General features: G+C 63.7%; 1 protein-coding gene across 1 annotated transcript; it reads right to left on the bottom strand.

Annotated features, from left to right (window-relative positions):
- Nucleotides 1-399: 399 nt before the first annotated feature.
- Nucleotides 400-14985, bottom strand: FIBCD1 (fibrinogen C domain containing 1). The gene is made up of 7 exons (XM_075055125.1): nt 14801-14985; nt 9175-9651; nt 7999-8158; nt 7195-7331; nt 1570-1666; nt 1019-1198; nt 400-697 (listed from the first exon to the last, which is right to left on the bottom strand). Exons 1-7 carry the CDS (start codon nt 14870-14872, stop codon nt 438-440), a joined length of 1383 nt encoding a protein of 460 aa, XP_074911226.1. The 5' UTR covers nt 14873-14985; the 3' UTR covers nt 400-437.
- Nucleotides 14986-20613: the final 5628 nt, after the last annotated feature.

A 20613-nucleotide genomic window follows, 5' to 3' on the forward strand; every position in this document is an offset into this window, starting at 1 on the left:
TGTGCCCGAAGCGGAGATGAGCAGAGGTGCCCAGCCTGCTTGGGCTGCTGCATCCCTTCCTCCCGCCTGCCCTCCCTCCCTCCAGGCAGCCCCTTCTTTTCCTTGCTGGACCCCGCTGGGCACCGCTCCCCAAATCCCCGCATCCCGCTGCCCTCTCTGCCGCAGCCATGAGCACCGGCCGCGGGTCACGCTCCGGCCAGGAGACCCATTTTGGCTGCAGGGGAGCCGTGGCGGTAGGAAGCAAAGGTCCGGTGATGTCCACGGGTGCCCAGGAGCTAAAGCCACCCTTGCCAGGGGCAGGTGCTCCCCAGGGGTCCCTCGAAGATGGGCCAGCCCTTGGGGAGGATGGGGAGGATGGCAGCGGGGGGAACGGGGCTGCGGGGTGGGGGGGACGGGCATGGGGCTGGGTACGGGGTAGGGGGGCTCATGCCATCCAGCTAATTCTCCTCCCGGACGGGCCGGATCTTCATCTCGGTGAACTTGAGGGAGTACTGCCAGCCGGTCCAGGAGGACCACTCGATGCCGTCGGCGTAGGAGCTGTGGTGGCCCTTGAGGTACTGCCCGTTGAGGTTGGAGGTGTGGCAGTTGCGGTACCACCAGGCGCCGTGGTAGAAAGCCGCGCAGTTGTTCTCCGAGTGGTCGTTGTCCAGGTCCTTGGTGGTGAACTTCATCCCGTTGTGCTTCAGGAAGGAATCGCCTGCCGCCGGGGGAAAGGAGCCGTGATGGGCCCTTCCTGCCCCTCACCCTGCCCTCGGGCCGTCTCCCACCCCGGGGGGCTCCCCTGGGCACCCTAATGGGGCTCCTTCGGTGATGTACAGGGCACTTGGTGTCACCCACCCTGCAAACGCCCAACCGCAGACCCTCTCCTGCTTCCAGCTCCCCGTGGCTGCAGGGATGCAGCCGGCACTGCCACCAGCGCTGGAGGAGACGGCTAACACCCCGGCGAGGGGATTTGGTGGCCGTGGGCTCCCCCTGCCCCATGGGACCACGCGCATCCCCCCCCGTCCCGCCGCCCTACCTGCCGTCCCCGAGTAGTCGGCGATGGAGACGGGGTACCCGTCCTCCTCGGGGTCGACGGAGAAGAGCCCCACGCCGAAGCTGCCGTAGTGGGCGAAGGCAGTGCCGTTGTCAAAGTCCTCCAGGTCGATGCGGAGCTCGTAGCTGCCCTGCACCGTCAGCACGTGGATCCGCTTCAGCCCTGCGGCAGAGGGAGGGGGTGAGCGGGGGGACCCCGGCGGGGATGGGGTGGCTGGGGGTCCCTGGGGAGGGGGCACGGGGTAGGACAGGGAGCGGTTCCCACCCTCCAGCCCTCGCTCTTATTGCCACATGGGCAAGGGCACGTGCTCGGCTCGCGGGCAAACAGCCCCATCGCTTCCCCGACCCTGTGCGGCCACCCGGTCCCCTCCCCGCCTGCCCGGGCCGTCGCTCCTAGGACGTGAGTGCTGGCCAGGGGGGGCTCAGCATCCCCTTCCTTTGCAAAGGAAACCCTGGACTTCTCTGGGGGGGTGGCTGGCGAGCCCCCAGGTTTTGCCAGCCGGCCCAGGAGCGAGCACTGCTAGCCCCACGCACCTAACCAGTGCTCTCCCGTCAGCTTCCCGAAGCCATCCCGGTAGGCTTCCCAACCGCGGAAAAAGTTCACGGAGCCGTCCTCCCGCCGCTGAAACACCTGGGGAGGGAGACACGTGGGGTGTCAGTCGTGGGGCTGCTCCGAGCCTGCGCGCCCCGAGCAGCCCCCCCTGCTCCCCACCGTGCTGCCCACCCCTCCCCGTTGCCACCTTATTAGACGCGGGCGCAAATTAAACCCTTTCAACTCAGTAACTACATGGGGACACTGGCAAGCAGGTCCCCAGGGGAAATGCCGATCGTCATCTGCCGGCTCCCAGGGATGGGTGAGTCCATTCAGATAAAATCCTTCACTGGATCCTCCGCCTGGAAATGGAAGCAGAGCTCAGGAAACCCACGGTGTGCTCCTTTGGGAAGGTGGCCGGTGCCCTGGGAGGGGTGGGCACCCTGTACCCGGCTTGAAACAGCCCAGGCTCTGCCGTTGCACGTGGGAGCGGAGGGATGGACAGACGGACAGCGTGACTCAAGGTCTGTCCCCGCAGCACGTGCTGCCCGGGTCAGTCCAAGCCATCCTGCAAACGTTGGGATGCTCAGTACTCTGTAAAACCAAGCAGCTGATTTCCCCCGCCTGGGTCCCTGCTCCCTCCAGGGCAGCCGCCCCGTTATCAGGCATCGTTCCTGCGATGGCCTCGTTAGTCTCCCAGAGAAATTAACTGTGGGGCACCAAGCGCCTTGACTCCTGCAGAGCCCCCAGATCCCAGACAGATCCCCAGGGCTCAGCATGGCTTTTCTCCTTGGAGCCTTTCCCTTTCCCTCTCCCATCTGCTTATCGGTATGTCATGCCCTGTGTGTTTCATCCCCTTTTATCTGTAGTTTCGGGTTTGATTTATTGACAATGATCCAGAAAATGCTGCTCCGTGTCCAACCATTTGAACTTAATTAAGCCTCCAGCTCTGGATTAATTGCATTAAACTTGGCTGAGCCAGCCTGCTCAACTGCCACCAAGTGCCGCGCTCCCGTGGCCACGGCGGGGGTGGATGGGGTGTTTGGTGATTTCGGAACAGCCGCCCCATGTGCCGGCAGCCAAGGGGGCAGACCACCCTGTCTTTGGGTCCCAGCTGTGCCGCCGAGCCCGTTTGCCCTGTTTCCAGCATCCCAGGCTCGGGCAACGCTGCCGAGCCCCTCCACCGGCCGGGAAGCCACCACGCTTTGCTCCACCGTGGGGATGCTCCTTCGCAGCCTCCTCCCGGCTGCTCCTGCCCATGCAGGGTTTCATCGTGGCATGCGGAGAAGACCCAGCTTGTGAGCTTCACGATGGTTTGCCCTTCACCGGACCGGCATTTTTGGGACCGCTGGTGCCTGGTGCAGGCTCCGGCACGCTCCTCGGCACAGTACGGCTCTGATCCTGCTGTACTTACCTTCTAGAATTAGAGCCTTAATTTTTATCCCTGCGTTGAGCACTTGAGAAGCTGTGGTTAAGCCCGTTTAAAGGGGCTTTCTTTGGGCTTGCTGGGAAAGGGGGATGGCACAGCTGGACGGGGGCCTGAAGCTGATTTTCCCTGGCCAAAGTCGGCTCCGGCGCTGCCGCATGGGGAAGGCGGCGGAAGCAGCACCGATGCTCCCTCTTAATCGGCTTTGACCCGCGGTTGTAAATAGGCCAATTGCCTGAGCGGTGCCCGGGGAAACGAGCGGGGCACATCTCTGTTGGCTGAGCCTCGGCACGGCTCGGCAATCACCGTGGGTGCCGGAGGAGCCCTCGGTGCCCCGCTGTCCACCGGGCTCGGCCCCAGGGGGCTGGGAACTGGGCTGGAAGGGCTGGTGCGTGCTGGAGGTCCTGCGTCCTCTTGGGTCTCCTGCTCCATCCTCATCATCTCTCGTGCACAGTCCCTCCTCGTGCTTCACTCGTGCACCCGCTGCGTGCAGGCAGGGATGTGGGAGCCTCCTCCTTGTCCCCTGCACCGGGATGCTGCGGGCACCGGGATGCTGCGGGCACCAGTGACCCACAGGCTCGCTGCCGCGCTCCCGGCCCTGCCTCACTGCTTTTTTCCTCCTCATCAAATATGCATCACCCCCTCTTAAGCAAAAAGGATTTCCTTCCCTTCTTTAAAGGCAAGGCTGAAATATTTATCTCCCCCGCTCTCTGCCTCCCCCGGTCGTGCTGAGCTCACGGGGCAGGGACAAGCTTCTGCAAAGGCACCAACCCAGAAAAATGGGTTAAAAACAGAGAAGAGTGGGAGCGGCAGCCAGCGCCTGCTGTGGTGTTGGCGGCGAGGGAGGGTTCTGCTCCCTGTCCCCGTAGCCCCCTGATGCCAGCCCCGGGTGGGCTCAAAACCGCACCACAGCCACAGCCCGGGGAGACGCTCGGCCATCGCTTTTCTGCCACCGCAGCGCTCGAGCTCCCGGTCGGGTTTTCAGCAGCCGTGGCATGGACCCCCCCGGCCCCGGCCCCACGGCGTTCCTCGGAGCCCCCATCGCAGCTGGGAGACGGTCTTTGGGTTCAGCCATGGAGAAGACAAACTCGGAGCATGGCAGGAGCCGGTCTCCGGGAAGTGCCAATCCCGTGCGATAGCCCGCGAACATCGTAGCCGGCAACGCTGCTTGTCCCAGGGACCCAGCTGCTCCTGCCTGTCCCCGCCAGCAGAATTGTCTCGTTCCCATTTGTGGCGACGCATAAGTCACATCGTTTGGCAACAGCACGTGTTTCCCCAGGCTTGTCTCACCCGCTGCCTTCGGCTTATCCCAGCCCGTGTGTAAATGCATCCGTGTCTGCTCAACCCCCCCCCCAGCCCGCTCCGGGACCCTTTCGGTGGGTGATGAGCAGGTTGGGTGAAGCCGTCCCCGTGAGCATCCCCGGCATGGCAGGTGCCCGCGAAGCTGGAAGCTGTCGCTTAACATCACCACAGCCCTTGTCTTGCTGGCACAGCCTTTCCTTCCGCATCCTTCGGCTTTCCCACCGCTTCCCAATACGCGCTGTACATGGAAAATGATGCTGAGGCGGACGGAGCCGTCGCGGCACCGTTGCTTACGGGGCTGAGATGCTGATCCCGGGGGACTTTGCCCCGGCTGGGCAGCGATGGAGGCTCCGGGGGACCGGGAGGAGTGTGGGGCGTTTGCAAAGACTTCCCAAGACAACAGCATGTGAAGAGGCAACTTTTTCAGGCCTCCCAGGATGCTGAGCCTCCCCCACCTGCCGTCACCCCCTTATTTCTTTAATAAAGTGCCGGAGGTGAGTGTCAAAGGGGGGGGTCAGGGTCAGGCTGGGCAATTACACAGCTGCAGCCCAGCACTGCTGCGAGGCTTGGGTCAGCCCGGGGGAGTCGCTGCAATTAAAGTCGGCGCTGAGCGCAGGACGCGGATGTTCCCGTTGGTGCCGGTGGGCACCGATCCGGACCTACGCCCCAGCCGGCTGCAAACGGGCGGGCAGGACCGAGGAGGGGACAAAACAGACTGGGGGTGTTTGCTGGGGGCTCCCGCATGGACGCCGAAGCTGGCTGCCCTCTCTGCCAGATTTCTGCTTTTCGGCTACGCAAAACAGGCAGCAAACAGTCCCAGAGCTGCAACCCAGCGCAGGGAACTTTGGCTGCCCCAGGCTGGATGCGGCCGTTGCGGGGAGGAGAGGACTTGGTCTGGGGAGGGCTGTGCCTCGCTCAGCCTTCCCTGTGAAGGGGATGGGGAACGACCAGGGATGCTGCTTCTGGCAAGGGGACAGGGTGACACTACAGATCACACCGTGGGGACGGGGAGGTGGGTGACCCCGGCCGGGTTTCTCCCCGACGGGGCATCGGGGCAGCTCTTGCCCCAGCCCCGCTCCCCGTGGTCTCTAAGCCGTCCATGCAGGCTAAGGCTTAGCTCAGCAGCTCCCAAGCTCCCGAGTCAAAATTGATTCAGCTGCTGCCATCGCTTCCACCCACCCACCCACATGCAAATAAGCCCAAATGTCAGGAGTAATCGCTCCAGAGGAGGAGGAGGAGGGGAGGGAATTTTCCCAGGCTCTGCACCATGGTGCCCAGCCGTGTCATGGCTTACCTGGAGCCTGGGTGAGCCAGTGCCCCAAGGACCCCCCCACATCCCCAGCCCCACGGGAGATGGCTGAGACACCCCCTGCACCCCAAGGGACTGGAGATATGTTTGGGACCCTCTGCTGCAGAGCAGCCCTGAGAAATGGGGGCCTGGGGCAAGCACCCTCAGCCCCGCTCTGGATGCGCCCATCTCCGGAATGCCGGGATTTGGCACCCGGTTTGGCTCCTCTGCCCCGGTCGAGGCAAGGCAGAGCTGTGGTGCTGCAGGCAGCACCGTGCCAGCCCCGCTGCCAGATCCCACGATGCTGTCGGGTGTAAAATCATTTGCTTCGCCCCCTCCCCAGCCCAGCCGGAGCCCTCCTGGCTGCAGCAGCTTTAAATAAGCCTCTGAGTGTCTCGCTAATCACCTTGGGCTGCTCTTCAGGCAGCGCTCGAGCATGGCCGGGACTGACAGAGGCTGTGCAGACTGTGTGTGGGGTTTGCAAGGACCATCCCCACCCTGGGGAGCCAGTGGGGTCCCCCCTTTTCCCTCTGTGAGCCCCCCAGGAGTCTCAGTTCCCAAGGCTGCGCTGTGCCTCAGTTTCCCCGCCGGAGCTGCTGGTACCAACCTGTGCATGACAGGTTGCTCCTGCCTGGGGTGGGCTCTGGGCAGACCGAGGCCAAAGGCTCATCAGCCCCCCAGGGGCAGGGGGGCTAAGCTCCCTCCTGGCACTGCTCAAAGCTGCTTAGGGGAATCAGATCGTGGGGATTTGTTTCCTAGAGCGCCCAGCTGGAGGGGTGCTGGCCAGCTCGGCTCACCCAGTGTGTCCTCAGGGGAGAGGCTGCCCACCCATCCCTCCCAGGGAGCCCCCCACCACCTCCCTGGGACCCCCTCGCTGCCCTGCCGGCACCCCGAGCGATGCCCTCGTGGGTAGGGTCTGCTCGCATCCAAGGGGTCCCTGGAGCAAGGGGGGGTCTCCAGGCTTGGGGCTGCCGGTGCCGTGTCCCCCCTGCTCCCTACCCCCATTACTGTGATTACGGGGCCGTCGCAGCCACCGCGGCAATGTGAATCGGACAGGGCAGTCGGGGACCAAAAGAATCAGCACAGCGCTGGAGGTGCCCCGGGCACCCCTGCGTTAGATGAGGCAAAACATACGGGGTTTGGGGTCCATACTGAGCCCTGGCACCAGCTCACCGGGACCATGAGGATGGGTCAAAGCACAACCATTCGCCCCACAGCACAACCACAGCTACGCTGTGCCCCAGCCGGGCACCAGCCCTGCCGAGAAGGATGAGCTCCAGCCATGGCATCCAATTCCCCACCTAAACCCACCCTCCAGCTCCAGCCAAGCTCCCCAAGCCCAGGGCAGGGCGGCTGGACTCCAGCACAGGGCTCAGGCCAGCAGTACCGCCGAGGCTGCCGGCACGGGTAACGTGGACAAGCCTGTTTACTCGCTTCCCCGCAAGACTGGGCACCCTGCGCACATGCAGACCCTATTAGCATTTATCCCCCGTCCCGATGACACATCCAAGTGCTGAGAGTGACATCTCCCGCCCCTGGCATCCCAGCGTGGGGACAGCCCGTGGCCGGCGGTGGCATCACCCGGTGGCCCCCAGCACGGCGGCAGCTCACCGTCCAGCCGCCCCCGTCGGTTGTCATGTCGCAGTAGACCTGGAAGCCGGAGGGATAGTGTGTGGGGAAGATGGAGTAAATCCCATCCTCTTGCTGTCCATTCGCATAGATGTCAAAGCAGTCTCGGGGCCGGGAGCCTGCAGCATGGCATTGGGATGGGGTGGGATGAGAGGAAAGCTGGTTAATTAATGATCTAATTTAATGTCTTGCCATTTCTTTCAGGCGCTCAACCTTGCTGCCAGCTCTAGTTGGCGGCTCAGCGCTGCCTTGCTCTTTGCCTCCTTTCTCCTCCGATGCTCAGGGCGAGCGGTGCCTGGGGGGATGCAGCCACCATGGGGACCACCCCCCCACCCCAGCAGCCAGCAGGGACCGACCCCATGTCCCCTTGTGATGGCAAGGGCAGGCTGGGACCCAGCTGGGGACGAGGGAGCCGATGCCCGGAGGCAGCTGCAGGCAGAGTATGGGCACGTGTTTGCAGCCCTGGGACGGTCTTACTCAGCTTCATCTTAACCAAATGATGATGAATGTGACTGTTTATTCTGAGTCCCATGCAGCGCTGCCGTCTGCACCCGAATGAAGGCGAACGGTCGCTTCTTGCTCTGCTTTTGCCCCAGCTATGTCTGCGTGGGGAACGGTGGCTCTACATCTCCCTCCTGCTCCATCTCCCCATCTCCTTGCCAGCCCCCCCACTGTATTAAATCCCTTCTCCAGGCTGGTTGTCTCCCCTTTTCTTAGGCAGAGACCTGCCAAGAGCAGCCCCAGGAGCATCCCTCTCCCCGGGGACCGACAGGGATGCCGTCTCACCGTTGGAGCAGCCCCGGGGCCGCGCTCCCCTGGCCGGCGCTCGCTGCAGGTCGGCCTTGAGCCGGGGCCGGGCACCGCCGCGTTCCTTCTGCAGCGTGTCCAGGACGTCGCTGACGGAGCTCACCAGCCGAGCCATGTTGGTCTGGCTCTCTGAGAGTAGCTGTGGGCAGGGGACACCATGAGGGGACAAGGAATTGTGGTTAAATGTGGTTAAACCCCTTCCACACCCCAGCCCCTTGATCACCCCATCGTGAGGATGCTCTGCCCGCTCCCACGGCTCCCCAAGCACCTGCGGGCAGCAACGCTCCCTGCCGGGGTACGGGCTGGTGGGGACCAGGTCAGGACATAAAAGCCACAGCAGATCCCATACGGCATCTCCAGTGCTTTTTGGCCTGGGGTCAGGGTCCAGATATCGCCTATTGCCACCGGGGCTGAGAAATCCCCGAACTTGGGTGCGTCGGTGCCGCCACCCCGTGGGATAAAGAGCATCTCTGGGCAAGGGATGGGATCGCGGAGGCGGCAGGAATAGCCGTGTCCTGAGACAGCCGCCAGCTCTCCGCTGTCCCCCGAGGTGACCTGGACTGGGCGAATGACATGGGGTGGCCGCGGCAAAGCAGCAGGATGGGGAGCGAAGCGATGCAGCGGGGAATCGAGCAGCTCCGGCTGGAGGGAGATGAGCACCAGGAGGGACGGGCACGGAGCCGAGCATCCAGCTGTGCCCTGGGTCCTGCCACAATGCCCAGCAGACCCCCGGCATACCCAGGTAAGCATTTCAACACAGCTGATCAGCTGGGAAATTTGGGGGACTGTATATAAGGGGGGGCCGATTGCTGCATGAAGCACCCTTGGGATGGTCCTGTGCTGTGCTCGGCTCTGCTCAGAGCCCCCAAACTGGTCCTGGAGCCGGGAAAGCCACATCGTGGGAGGCTGCACGCTCGGCTCACTAGCACCGGGGCAGTTTGGCAGCGAGACACAGGCAGCTGATGAGCTGGAGCTGAAGTTGTGCTTCCTAACTTGCAATTCCCAAGCACCCGCCTTAAACCTCAGCTCCTTCTGCTGGAGGTCTCCCCTGGACCGCGCGGGCAGAGGCTGCAAACAGCTCTGCTCCTGGGGACACGGGGACAGGGGAGATCTGTCCCCAAGGAGCACTGTGCGGCATTCCCAGCCCCAGCTCACCTGGATGAGCCTGCCCTGCTCTCCCTGCAGGGCGCTGAGCTCCTGCCCCATGGCGCTGTGCCCCTTCTTGAGGCCGTCGCAGTCGGCGCGCAGCTGCACGGCGTGCGTCAGCAGCTTGGCCACCTCGTCCGCCACCGTGACCAGCAAGGCCTTCTGCTGGCTTTTGGTAGCCTTGGCCTCGGCATCGTGGTCGGTGACGGCGCGCAGCAGGGAGCTCTGCAGCCCCTCCAGGCGCCCGAAGGTGCCCGCCGCGTCGGGGCAGTTGGGGTCGATGAAGATGTTGATGCGGGAGCTGTCGGCTTTCTCGATGGTGACCAGCGCGTTGGCTTCCTCGGGGTTGGTGCTGATGACGGGGGGCGATTCGGTGACGGGCGTGTGGTAGTGGTTCATGAAGAGGATGGCCCCTGTGACCGTCACGGCCAGGAGGACGGCCACCGAGAGCAGGACGGTGCACAGGATGTACCCGCAGCTCATCCTCTGCGGACAGAGAGACAGACGCCGTCGGGACCCGTCCAGACGAACCCATCGCACTCCCCTTCGACCCAGAGGTGGGTTCAAACCCTTACGGACTTTGCGGGGGGGGGGTCCAGCAACAAGGGAGGCGATGTTGGACATGGGGGTAGTGGCAGAGGAGGGGACGTGGGGAGCCCTGCGGTTTTGCCAGGGACGCGGAGGCCACGGGCGAGCGCTCAGCGAGCGAAGCAGCTAAACCCGCCTGGGAGCCAGAGGTATGAAATAATAAAGAGAGCGAACGCGTGGCAGCCGCCTGCTCCCGCTGGCATGTTTTATTTAAGGTGGTGATACTCAGCTGGAGCAGCCCCAGCTCCCCGGGAGGTGCGTGCAGGGCTCCCTGCTGCCCTGGGCACAAATGTGGGGAGAAAAAAGGGAAAACACCCCCGGTGTCCCCCAGAGTGGGGACCGTGGGGAAAGCAAGGAGGTGAGGGCAGGCAGGGGCTGTCCCCAGCAGCAAGGGGAGGCTGTGGGTCGGTGCTGGGGCCCCGTCACCCTGAGCATCACAGGGACCTGCTCTGCATGGGACATCTCCCAGCTAGGGGGGGGCCATGCGTCCCCGTCCCCCTTGCACCCTCGCTGCCTGCTGGAGGGGAGCAGAGCTGCTCCCAAAGCCCTTGGACCCGTCCCAGAGCCTCCCAGTGAGGGGGAGACGCTGTGGGAAAGGTCTCTGACCCCCCCCAGCCCCTCTGGCAGCTCCGCTGCTGCAGGGACCCATCGGCTCAGCCCACGGGAGCTGCTCCGTGCGCACCAAGAGCCTTTTCTCCTTGCAAAGCGTGAAGTGCCGACGCCGACAACGCAGAGGGAGCGAGCTGCCACCCGGCCTCATCAGCCCGCCGTGCCCCCCGCCACCTCCCCTTCTCATTACACCTGCAGGACAGAGGTTGTGATTTTCCCCTGACCCCGGCCACGGCTGTCACAAGGAATTGCAGGGCTGCCAGAAAACTGCAGATTCGGAGAGACAAAGACTACTTTCCCCAGAAATGAGGAGAAAATTGCTGCATCTGCAAAGATTTCCCAGGCCCTGTCCCCTCCTGTGCACATCTATCTGGAGTGACACCTTCCTTCAAGCACCCTTCATTTCATTCACGCTCTCGCAACCATTTGCATTAAGGTGACCTCGGCTGCGGCAGGGCTGGCCGGCCAGGGACCGGGGGGCTGGGGTTGCCCCACCAGCCCCAGGGGATGCTCCGGGTTTCTCCCCCAGCCCACGGAGTGAAGCTGGAGATGGAAACGGCACTGGGCTGAATGGGAAGCCACCCTGCGGGGGGACACACACCTCCGTAACGAGGCAGCCCCAGGCTCAGCCCCTCGGTGTGCATTAAAAGGAGATGTCAGAGGCAGTATGGGGAGCTTTCGGCAAGCAGAGGGTCGAGGAGTTTGTCCTGTGTTTGTAGACGTGGAGCCCTGGCTCGGGGGCGTGAGGGGCACCCTGGAGCAGCAGGACGGTGGCAGATGGAGGTGGGAGATTCCCACCGCTGACACCCTCACGTGGACACCTGGGACCTGGGCTCGACCTGACCCCTCAGCACCCAGCGAGCGCAGAAGTGACAGGAGTGGTTTGGGATCCGTGGGGCGAGCAGGGACCATGTCCCCGCATCCGTCCTGGCTATGGCAGCACCTTCAGCTCCACGGATCTGCGCCCTCCCATCCTGCACGCTGCTGGTCCCCACCACACTGATGTCCCCAGCTCAAAACGTGCCTGCTGGGACCTGTGGATGGGCTGCAATGGCCGAGGGACCCATCAGCATTGAGGGTTTCAGGAGCAGAGCCGTGCACGGCCGATGCTCCGTTTCCCACAGCCGCACAAATGCCAACTGGGCTTTAACACACTAAAATCCTGCAGTTCTGCCCAGGAGCTGCATCCAGCAGTTTTCCAGCCTTCGGGCCCCAACATCGCTGCCCTCCCACCAGCACCGAGAACTGGGGCAAGAACCGGGGGCCGATCCCCTTCGCAAGTGCCCCCCTCCGCTTGCGACCGCAAGATCCTGAGTGGTGGCAGCTTTACGAGTCCCACAGCGTTTTGCCGGCAGGTTGTGTTACCTGGCAACCTGCAGTGGGGAGAGCAGGGAAACACTCAAGCCAGCGGCACCAGCAACGCTCCAAACTGGGGTGTGGGTCCCCCCAAACCCCCCCAGCACAGCAGCACTGCAGCTGCATGCCCAGCTCCCAGCATGCGGCCCTGCAGATGCCTCTGCTGCACGTTCCTGCCCCACCACGGCCATGGCCCTCATGACTCCAAGGGTTTCTGCTGTCCGTTGCACGGCCTTGGGCTCCTGGATCTTCTTGCCAAGGCTTTCAGGCAGGACATCCCCCTGCCTCAGTTCTTGATGTGCCCCTGGGGACGTCCATCAGGCTGGAGGTCCCCATGGCTCCGAATCACTCCTTCCTAAGGAAAGCAGAAGCTGGGAGGCTGGGAGGTGCTCGGGATGAGAAAGCTTCACTTGCGAACCTGCTCTGGAGCTGGGACTGGAGCTCGGGAGGGAGCCCCAGGCGGAAACTGAGGCAGTGTTGCCTTCCCAGTGCAAAGCTAAGCAGGGCTTTCCATGCCCTGCGCTGGCTCAGGCAGTATCTCCGTGCTTGGCCACCGTGTCCCGTGGGGGCCGGGTCCTCGGTGCCCCAGCCACGCCACGTGAGCACCCTGCGGGCTGCCCTGCACCCTGGGACTGTGGGTCCCTGCCACCCCAGTGCCCATCATCCCCCCCCACCGAGCATCCCCCAGCCTCCTCTGCCAGCCGGACAGGCGAGCGGCTGCGCTGGGTGTGGGAGACAGGAGCCCCGGCACCCACAGCCTGCGGGGAGGGAAGGACGCGAGCTGGCTTGTCCCTTTGGGGCAGCCGGAGCAGAGCCGGAGGTGGCCTGGCCCCTGGGGAGCACGGATGGAGAGCGCTGGTGGGAGAAGCCGAGTTCTGCCGTGGGAGATGCTCCTCAAGGAGGAGGTGCCCTTTGCTCCTGCCAAAGCCGCTGCTCTTTGCCGGCTCGCCAGGCAAGCTCTGCGCCGTGGGATGGTGGGCAGCGATCGCAGGCAGCCCTGGGTGCTCTCCCCCCGAGCCGTGCCCTCAGCCAGGTACGCACCAGGACCCCGGTTGTGCTTCTGAGGCAGGCGGACACTGCGGTTTGCGTTGCCCAGGCTCAATTGCTGGGGCAAACTTTAGTCGCGGTACCCCCACCTTACTGCCAGGGTCCACCCAGCCTTGAAGGAGCCCCAGGGCAGCAGGGGCCAGTCCCCTGCCCCCCCGCAAGCCACTGCTCACTCCAGAGCTGCCCAAGCACTTCATTTTACATCCCAGCCGCTCGCCCCTGTCCCTCTCCACCCTCCCTGCCTGTCCAGCTCCGCGGCCGCTCCGCTTTGCGCAGGGCTGCAGCCCCCGTCCCTGTTCACCGTGGGGCAGGGGCTGTACCCCAGCCGCCCCCCCCCGCACCCCGCTGCTCCCCGTGCCCTCCCGGAGCCCAACGCCGCACTTCGCTCCCTCCCTGCAGGCACGAAGGCAGATGAACTGAATCTCACTCCCGTTACCTGTTCTCCTCCGTCATCCAAAGCCTGCCTGCTACCGCTCCTACAGCACGGCGCGCTTTGCGGCTCAGGGAGAGGAGAGGAGAGGGCTGGGGAGTGCACCGGTGCCGGCTCCATGGGTGAGCACGCAGGTGAGCTGGGATGGGTTTCTGCTGGAGCTTTTGGGAGCTGGGAGCCCAGCACCAGCTGCACAGCACGCTCCGTACCTCCTTTGCGACCCCCTGTACGAACCACTAGCTCTGGGCTGTGTCATCCAGCCCCGTACGGGTGGTGGGGCTGGATCCATCCTGCCCAGCTCATCCTTGGGGCCATGCCCCCCCATGGCCCCAAGGATGAGCTGGGCAGGATGGATCCAGCCGTATACCCCCCCGTATAAAGCCGCACGGCTAACGGCAGCCTGGCTCCAGCCGGACGGCACCGCTCGGACCCCCGTGTGGAGGGGCTGCGTGCCAGGGAGGCGGCTCTGCCGGGAAGGGGAGAGCGAGGTTTCTCTCTCAGGGGGGTTTGGGGCCTCCCATGCCTCTCGGCGAGGGAGCCGTTCGGCATGGATGGGCTAACGGGGAAGAAAAGGGCTCAGAGAAGGGTGTGCAGAAGGGAGAAGTCAGGCAGAAGTCCCTTTCCTGCATTGCTGCGGGTGGAAGGCGGACAGGGACGTGGCAGATATGGGGGGGCGAGGGGGTCTCACAGCCGGGTCCAGCTGCTCCCCCCCTCCGTCCTCGCCCAGTGCCAGGATGCAGAGGAAGGGCAGGCTCTGCCAGCTCTTGGCTCCTTCCCTCGACTCACAACCTCCACCGGAGACTCGCTTTCCCCCCTCCCCAGCTCTTCCCAGGAACGCTTGCCCATATACTCCGCGCTCCTTCCCTCCCTGCCTGCACTCTGGGGTACAGGCAGGGCGGCCGCGTGCCCCCACCACGCAGCCGTGCCCGCTCTTCCCTCCCTGCTCCCTCGTACCGGGTGGCTGAAGGCCGGGCAAGCTGCCCCTTCTTACCCGCTGGTTACGCTGGGTTGGAAGAAGCTGGCACACACGTGCGGCGGGTTGTGCAAACAGGCTCCGGCACGTGCCGGATTCCCCGCGCGTCGCCGCAGGCTTTGCCACCGCTTCGCCGCACCCCACCGCAACGCCAGCCTCTTCCCCCCCCCCCCCAAAAAAAAACAAACCCAAAACAACCAGGGGGGCTCCTGGAGGTTAAGAGAGGGCCAGGCAGGTGGGAGTCCCCAAACCCAGAGGAATGGCTCTCTGGCTGCAGTAGGGAGCTGAGATGCCAAATCCCTTTTTAAAGGGTTATTTAAGCAGTTTCAAACGTGCAGCGGTTCGTCGGAGGGGTGCGTGGCAGCCCCGGAGCATTGCCCGCTGCCTGGCCGAGGGGCAGCCCTGGCACTGGGGGCTGGGGGGACGCCCGGCTGCTGATAAATAAACTCAATAATTTGAGGGGGGGGGGGGGGTAAGGGGAGGCAGCCCGGGGGGCTCTGCACGGAGCCGGGCTGCACCGGGAGAAAAGCTCGTTGGGGACAACGGGAGGTGTGTGTGGGGGGGCTTCGTTGGGACCCCCCTGGGCTGGCTCTTACCCCGCTGCCCCCCCCCCCCATACCCCCCCTCCGTACCTGCGATTTCTCCTGCTGCCCGTCCTCAAGTTGGGAGGCTCCTCCCATGGTTTTCCAGCGCTCGTTCCCCATCGCGCCTCCAACTTCCAACCTAAGTGCTCAGACCCCCCCTTTCCCCTTTCCCCAAACCGGGGGGGTGTGTGTGTGTCCCCCCCCCTCCCCTATTCCTTCCCGGCAGCGCAGCCCCCGGCCCGCCCGCGCTGCCCGGCTTGGCCGCGGCGGGAGGACGGGCGGCGGCGGCGGCGGCGGAGGAGGAGGAGGAGGAGGGAGGAAGAGGAGGGAGGGAGGACACGGGTACGGACATGGGGGTGGATCTTCCCTCCCCGCCCGCCCCGCTCTCTCTGTCCGCCCCCCCCCCCCCAACGCCGGGGCTCCCCCGGCCCCGCTCCGGGCCCCTGCGCCCCCCCCCCCCCCTCCCCGGGGCTCCGCAGCTGCCCAGATGTGGCAGCACAGCTGGAGGAGCGGCAGGAGGTAAGGCAGGGGGCTAGGGGGGGGCCGAGGGGCAGGTGGGGAGGGGGGGGTGCGTGCCCCAGGGACCCACTCCCCCCCTTTCCAAAGCTACGGTCCCCAGTTCAGCACCCCATGCTGATGGGGTTCAGTCCCACCCGTGGGCAGGGTGCTGGGCAGAGAGAGGGGGGACATTGGCATCGGCCCCCCCAAACCTTTGTGCCCAAGGGTAGCCGAAGTGCTAGCAAAACCCAGAGCATGGTGGAAAGCTGCTGCTGGCTGAGGCGGGGGGGAGGCAGTAGCTGGGCCCCCCAGCACAGGGGGTCCCACCGATACCCACTGGAGCATCGCTTGCCCAAACGCCGGCGTTCCTAGCCCAAAGCAGCCGTGCTGGCCTTGCGTGCCACCAGCTCCGGCGCAGCAGTCCCTCCCCGGCCTGATTTACCACCACCTCTCCGGGCATGGATGTGGTTTTTCTTTACCGTACCTTTGCGGCACCTGCCTTAAATCTTTTATTTGCCGCTTGTCTGACCTGCAGGCAGGAGCGTTGCTAAGAGGTTCAGAGGAGCGTCGTGAGAACAGCGATGGCTCAGCCCTGCGTTAATCCAGCTGCGGGGAGGCTGGGTTCTTTCTCGATGCCAAGAACCCCCTGGGAAACCTCCTGGGGGGGCCCGACGGCCCCTCCGCACGCTCCCCCTTCTGCAGCACGGGGCTGTCCCCTGGGCAGGTGGCCCAAGGGGGCTGCTCCGGCCCTCCCTGGGTTTCTGTTCCCGGAGCTCAGCAGCAGTTGGGATCCCCCAGCAGCTCCCGTGCGGCTTTGCAGGGGTTGGGGGGCTGCCTCCCCGCAGCAGCATACAAGGCGCAGGGGCGGTAAGTTGTGTGTGTGCTGGGGGCCAGGGGTCCAAGTGGCTTCTCTCCAGGACACACACCCCATTTTGGGAAGAGTTGGATGCGTGCCGGGCCAGCAAACGGTGCCAAAGGGCTCTCTGGGGGGGGGGGGGGGAAGCACAGCCGTCAGCTTGAGCAGTCGGTACCCATGTGTGTGTGTGTGTGTGTGTGTGTGTGTGTTGTCTCCCAGCCAGGTGCAAATCCTGCCTTTGGCTGCGACGATGTTGTGTGGATTTACCGGGCGATGCTCATGGCCGGCAGCCCAGTTCCTTCCCCACGGGTGGTTTTCAAGGACTTCCCTTTACAGCTGAGACCGTCCAACTCATTCCACCGGTGGGGTGTTTGACGTGCCCGCACCGGCCAGGCTCAGCCCCTGCACCGCTCGGCCGTTCTGGAAGCAGGTGCCCGGGAGACTGTTTTAGCTGAACTCCAAACAATAAAAACTTATCATTAAAAAGAAATGTATCTTGGCTTCATGTGGCCTGGCAGCGCGGGGAGGAGTGATTCAGTGGCTTGTCAGCCCTGGGTGTTAGGCACGCCGAGCTGCACAACTGGACACTCTCCAAGTCCAGCAACTCATTTTCTGCAGATGGAGCCGGGACCGTGCAGCGGGGCTGACGTTTAATTTGCAATCCAACATACCTTGACATAATCCACAGCCGAATCGCGAAGGCTGGCGCAGGACGGGATGCTTGGGAGCTCACCGGGCAGGGGGATGTAAGTGGGGCTGGGATGCCCCTGCTGCACCTTGACACTGGGGTGCCCGTGAGGGTGCGGGTGCAGGATCCGGCTCGGCGGGTCCCAGTGCCGTTCCCCAGGCTGGTGCGTGGCTCTCTGAGCCGTGGCGATGCGGTGGTGAGCGGGACGGAGGGTGCCTGCCTGGCAGAGGAGGACGTGTTTCTGGGAGCATGAGCGGTGCTCAAGGGTGAGCCATGCCCACGGACGCTGCTCGGGCAGGCCAGGGGCCGGCGGAGACGCTGGTCTGGCTCATCACTGACTCGTGCCAAGCCACGTCACCCCGTGTTACCCGTCGTGGGGTCTGGCTGTAGTTGCAACGCTGGGGACGTGGGAAGGGACATCCCTGGCTGGCTGCACCCCGTGGCTCCAGCCCTGCCACCCTTGGTGGCCCTACGGCTCTGGATCCAGCCCCACGGGTTGTGCCAGAAGGCGTCGGGTGCTCAGGGTGCAGCCACGCACCCGAGGACTTGGGCGCGCACCGTGGCCGGGCATCGTTGGGCACGGGCCCCCCTCCCCGGGGGCTGACAGCGGCTTGGCTGGGTGGGGATGGGGTTTCTGCCAGCAGATCGATAGGCAGACGGAGGGGATGATTCATGTCTCAGGCTGTGGCCCGAGGGCAAAAAAGGGAGAGAGGTTTGATGTGAGGATGCGGGCAGGCCGCTGCGGCTGCTGCAGCGGGTCCTGCCGGGAGCTGCGGCTCCTGGCAGCGTTTCCCCTCCCTGAGCCGACTCTGCCCACGCTGCCTGGGGGTCCTGGCTTGGCCTGGGGGCAGAAAACAACTGAAGCAACATGAGATCAGACCCATGCAATAAAATGAGTCTTTTTAAAAAAATGTCGGATGCTAGCTTCTATTTTGTGGTCCAAGACAGTGAGCAGCGGTAGCGATGGGCAACGGCTGGGCTCGGGTCGGCTCTGTGCCCCCTGCGGGGATGGGACCCTGTGGGGAGCAGAACATCACGAGAACAGGGCTCAGTGGCACTTTATCCCCCCTCGTCGTGTTCAGCCAGCACTTGGTCTGCATCCCCAGGATATTCCGGGGCCAGAGCTGGCGAGGGGACCCGTGTCCCATGGCTCCAATCCTGCAGGTTTCCAGGCCCCGGTTGAGGGGCTGTGCAGGGCAGAACAGCTCCACTATTTACCATCTGAGATGCGGCGTGGTGCTGGGGATGGGGGAGAGGCTGATGGGGGGGGGGGAACGGGACCGACCCCTCCCCGAGGAACGGGCGTGCGCGCTTTTCTTGGCAGGGTGCCACCGGAGGCAGAGAGCCGTCGCTGTGCACACACGGCGTCAGACATCATCATCATATTAATAATGAAAGGGCAGCTCCTTCAAAGCTCTTCGCCCCTGCGCCGGCGAGAGCGCAGAATGCAGAGGAGGCGCGTGAGCCTCATCCCAAGCAGCTGCAGGGAGAGCGGTTGCGATGCCCGGCCGGCCGGTCCTCTGCTGGGCTGCTGTCCTGGGGTGACAAAAACATGACAGGTTCCCCCCTCCCTGCTTACTCTCCCCGCTGGGAGTTTGGCTACCGGGGAGTCCTTGCGTGAGAGCGGGGCAGCCCGCGGTGTCCCCCAGGTCCTGTCCCCATCACTGACCCTGTCCCCCTGTCTGGTGGGGATGAGCCATTTCGGCTGGCGGGGAAAGAGCATCTCTTGCAAGGGCAGAGCGCTCTGTCCATCATTTAGTGACGCTGCTCGCTGTGCCAGGGCCTTTTCTTTCCACCGAAGGAATCGATAGCTCAGACAATGAGACAAACTACCTGCAAAGAGGTCTTGGGCTTCAGCCAAAAGTGGGTCCTTGGCAGCAGCTCCCGGGACACGTCTTCTGCTCATCCCTGTGCAAGACCTTTGGGTTTCCAAAAAACCTTCTTTAAACGCCGCCCTTTTGTCCAGAGCATCCCTGAACCTGGTCGCTCTTTGTGAGGGTCTCAGCAGGACCAGACCAGGGGCTGAGCATCTCTTCACCTCTCTTCTCCCTGCCAAAACCCCTCCACATTTTGCCCCACTTGGGTGGCTGGAGCCGAGAGGGTTTTGCTGCAGATGCCCCAGTCTGGGGAGGAAGGAGTCAAACCCCCCGTGCCAGGTGGAGGTGGAGCACCCCATGCCCACCCTGCACCCATCCCATGCCCACGTCCTCTCCCTGGCACCAGGTGTGTTTCGAAGGGATGTAGCCTGGTGCTGGGGGGATCCTGCTGTCCCCCCCCAGCCCTTCCTGCCCAGCCCTTTCTCAGGCTTTTTTTTTTCCTCATTCCAAACACAACAAAACCCCCAAATCCTCCACAACTGAGAAATCTCTTTTTGTTCCTCTTTTCCCTTTGCTTTCTGCCACGGCAGAGTATCGATTGGAGCTGATGCGCCGTAATCCGCTGTTTCTGTGAAAAGTTGGCATCCTGGAGTCCCTGGAGGGGCCGGATCCTGCCCCAGCGTGGGACTTGCTCCTCTGCCGGGCTCGGGGTGCAGCGGGAAGGCTGCGTTCCCCCCATCCCATCCCTGCAAAGCTGGGGGCTAAATGGTGTGGGGTGGGAAAAGGCGCTGGTTTGGAGCAGAGCCAGGTGGGATCCTGCTGGGATGGATGTCCAGAGTGCCGGGCACCCAAAGGAGCTCTCCTGTCTCCCTGGCAGGACAGGGGACGGTGGCACAGGAGGACATCGGAGCCGATGAGAGGGGCTGGCTTGGGGCTCAGTGGGGGCTCTACAGAGAGGAGCGATTCAGCTTCCCGGCAGCCAAGGAAGGCTGCGGAGAGCAGGGGCTGGCCCCGGTCTGAAAGGGGCTCAATATGGGCTGTACGGCCACCTCTGTGGGGCAGGACCCCAGCCAGAGCCCCCCACTGACCCCCACTCTGCCCCTGCAGCCCCCCGTGTGTCCCCCTGCCCCACTCCACCGCCCTGCCGCTCCATCTATACTTAATGATGGCAAATGGACCAGAGCTCTGGAAAGCAAGGGGCGCGGGGGAAAAAAAAAAACCAACCAAAAAACCTACAAAAATCACAGGCAAGATTTTAATTTAAAATCTTTTCCTGCATGAAGAGCAACAGCCCGGGCCATCTGGAGGAGCATATGCAGGTGAGCGGAAGGCAGCAGTGCCTCCCCCAGCTTCCTCGCTATCAGCAGCCCCCTGAAAAGGTTTTCGGCTGGTAAAAAGTAACCCTGGTGGGCATCTGGGCACCCCAATCCCAGCCAGCAGCCTGGAAGAGCCCCAGTTTTCCCTCCCGAGCTACCAAGACCTCTCTGTTTAATTCTTATATTTGCAGAAAAGTGATTATGAATCCCAAGGCAAACTGCAATAGGGGCCGAGTTTATTGCAAAAGATTAATTCAGCGGTTTAATTGAAACTGCAGGAACAGGATGGGAAAGCAGCAGTCCGGCTGGGAGGAGAAGGGTCAGCCCTGCTCAGCCCTACCCACATCCACCCCTAACCCCCAGCAATCAATGAAACCCAAATTAGCAGATTTACTGTCAGAGGACTCCTCCATTGGCTGAGCATCACATCCAGCATCCTAAAGCCCCAAGTCTCCTAGCAACTTCCCCAGCACTGCCTCTACCCACCCGTTAACCCCTTCTCCGGAGCCCCCCGCACCTCACACAGCACCCCGTGCTTCAAAGGCATCGCTGCCACGCCGGGCGTGAGCAGGGGTTTTATACAGCGAATAAATCTGCAGCGGTACCCGAAGGATGCTCGTGCTGCTCTGCCAGGCGGGCGAGCCGAACCCAGCTGGTTAGCAAAGACTCGGAGTTTTTTATTCTGG

This window comes from Buteo buteo, chromosome 23, assembly GCF_964188355.1.
Source record: "Buteo buteo chromosome 23, bButBut1.hap1.1, whole genome shotgun sequence".
In the NCBI taxonomy this organism is placed as follows: Eukaryota; Metazoa; Chordata; class Aves; order Accipitriformes; family Accipitridae; genus Buteo; species Buteo buteo.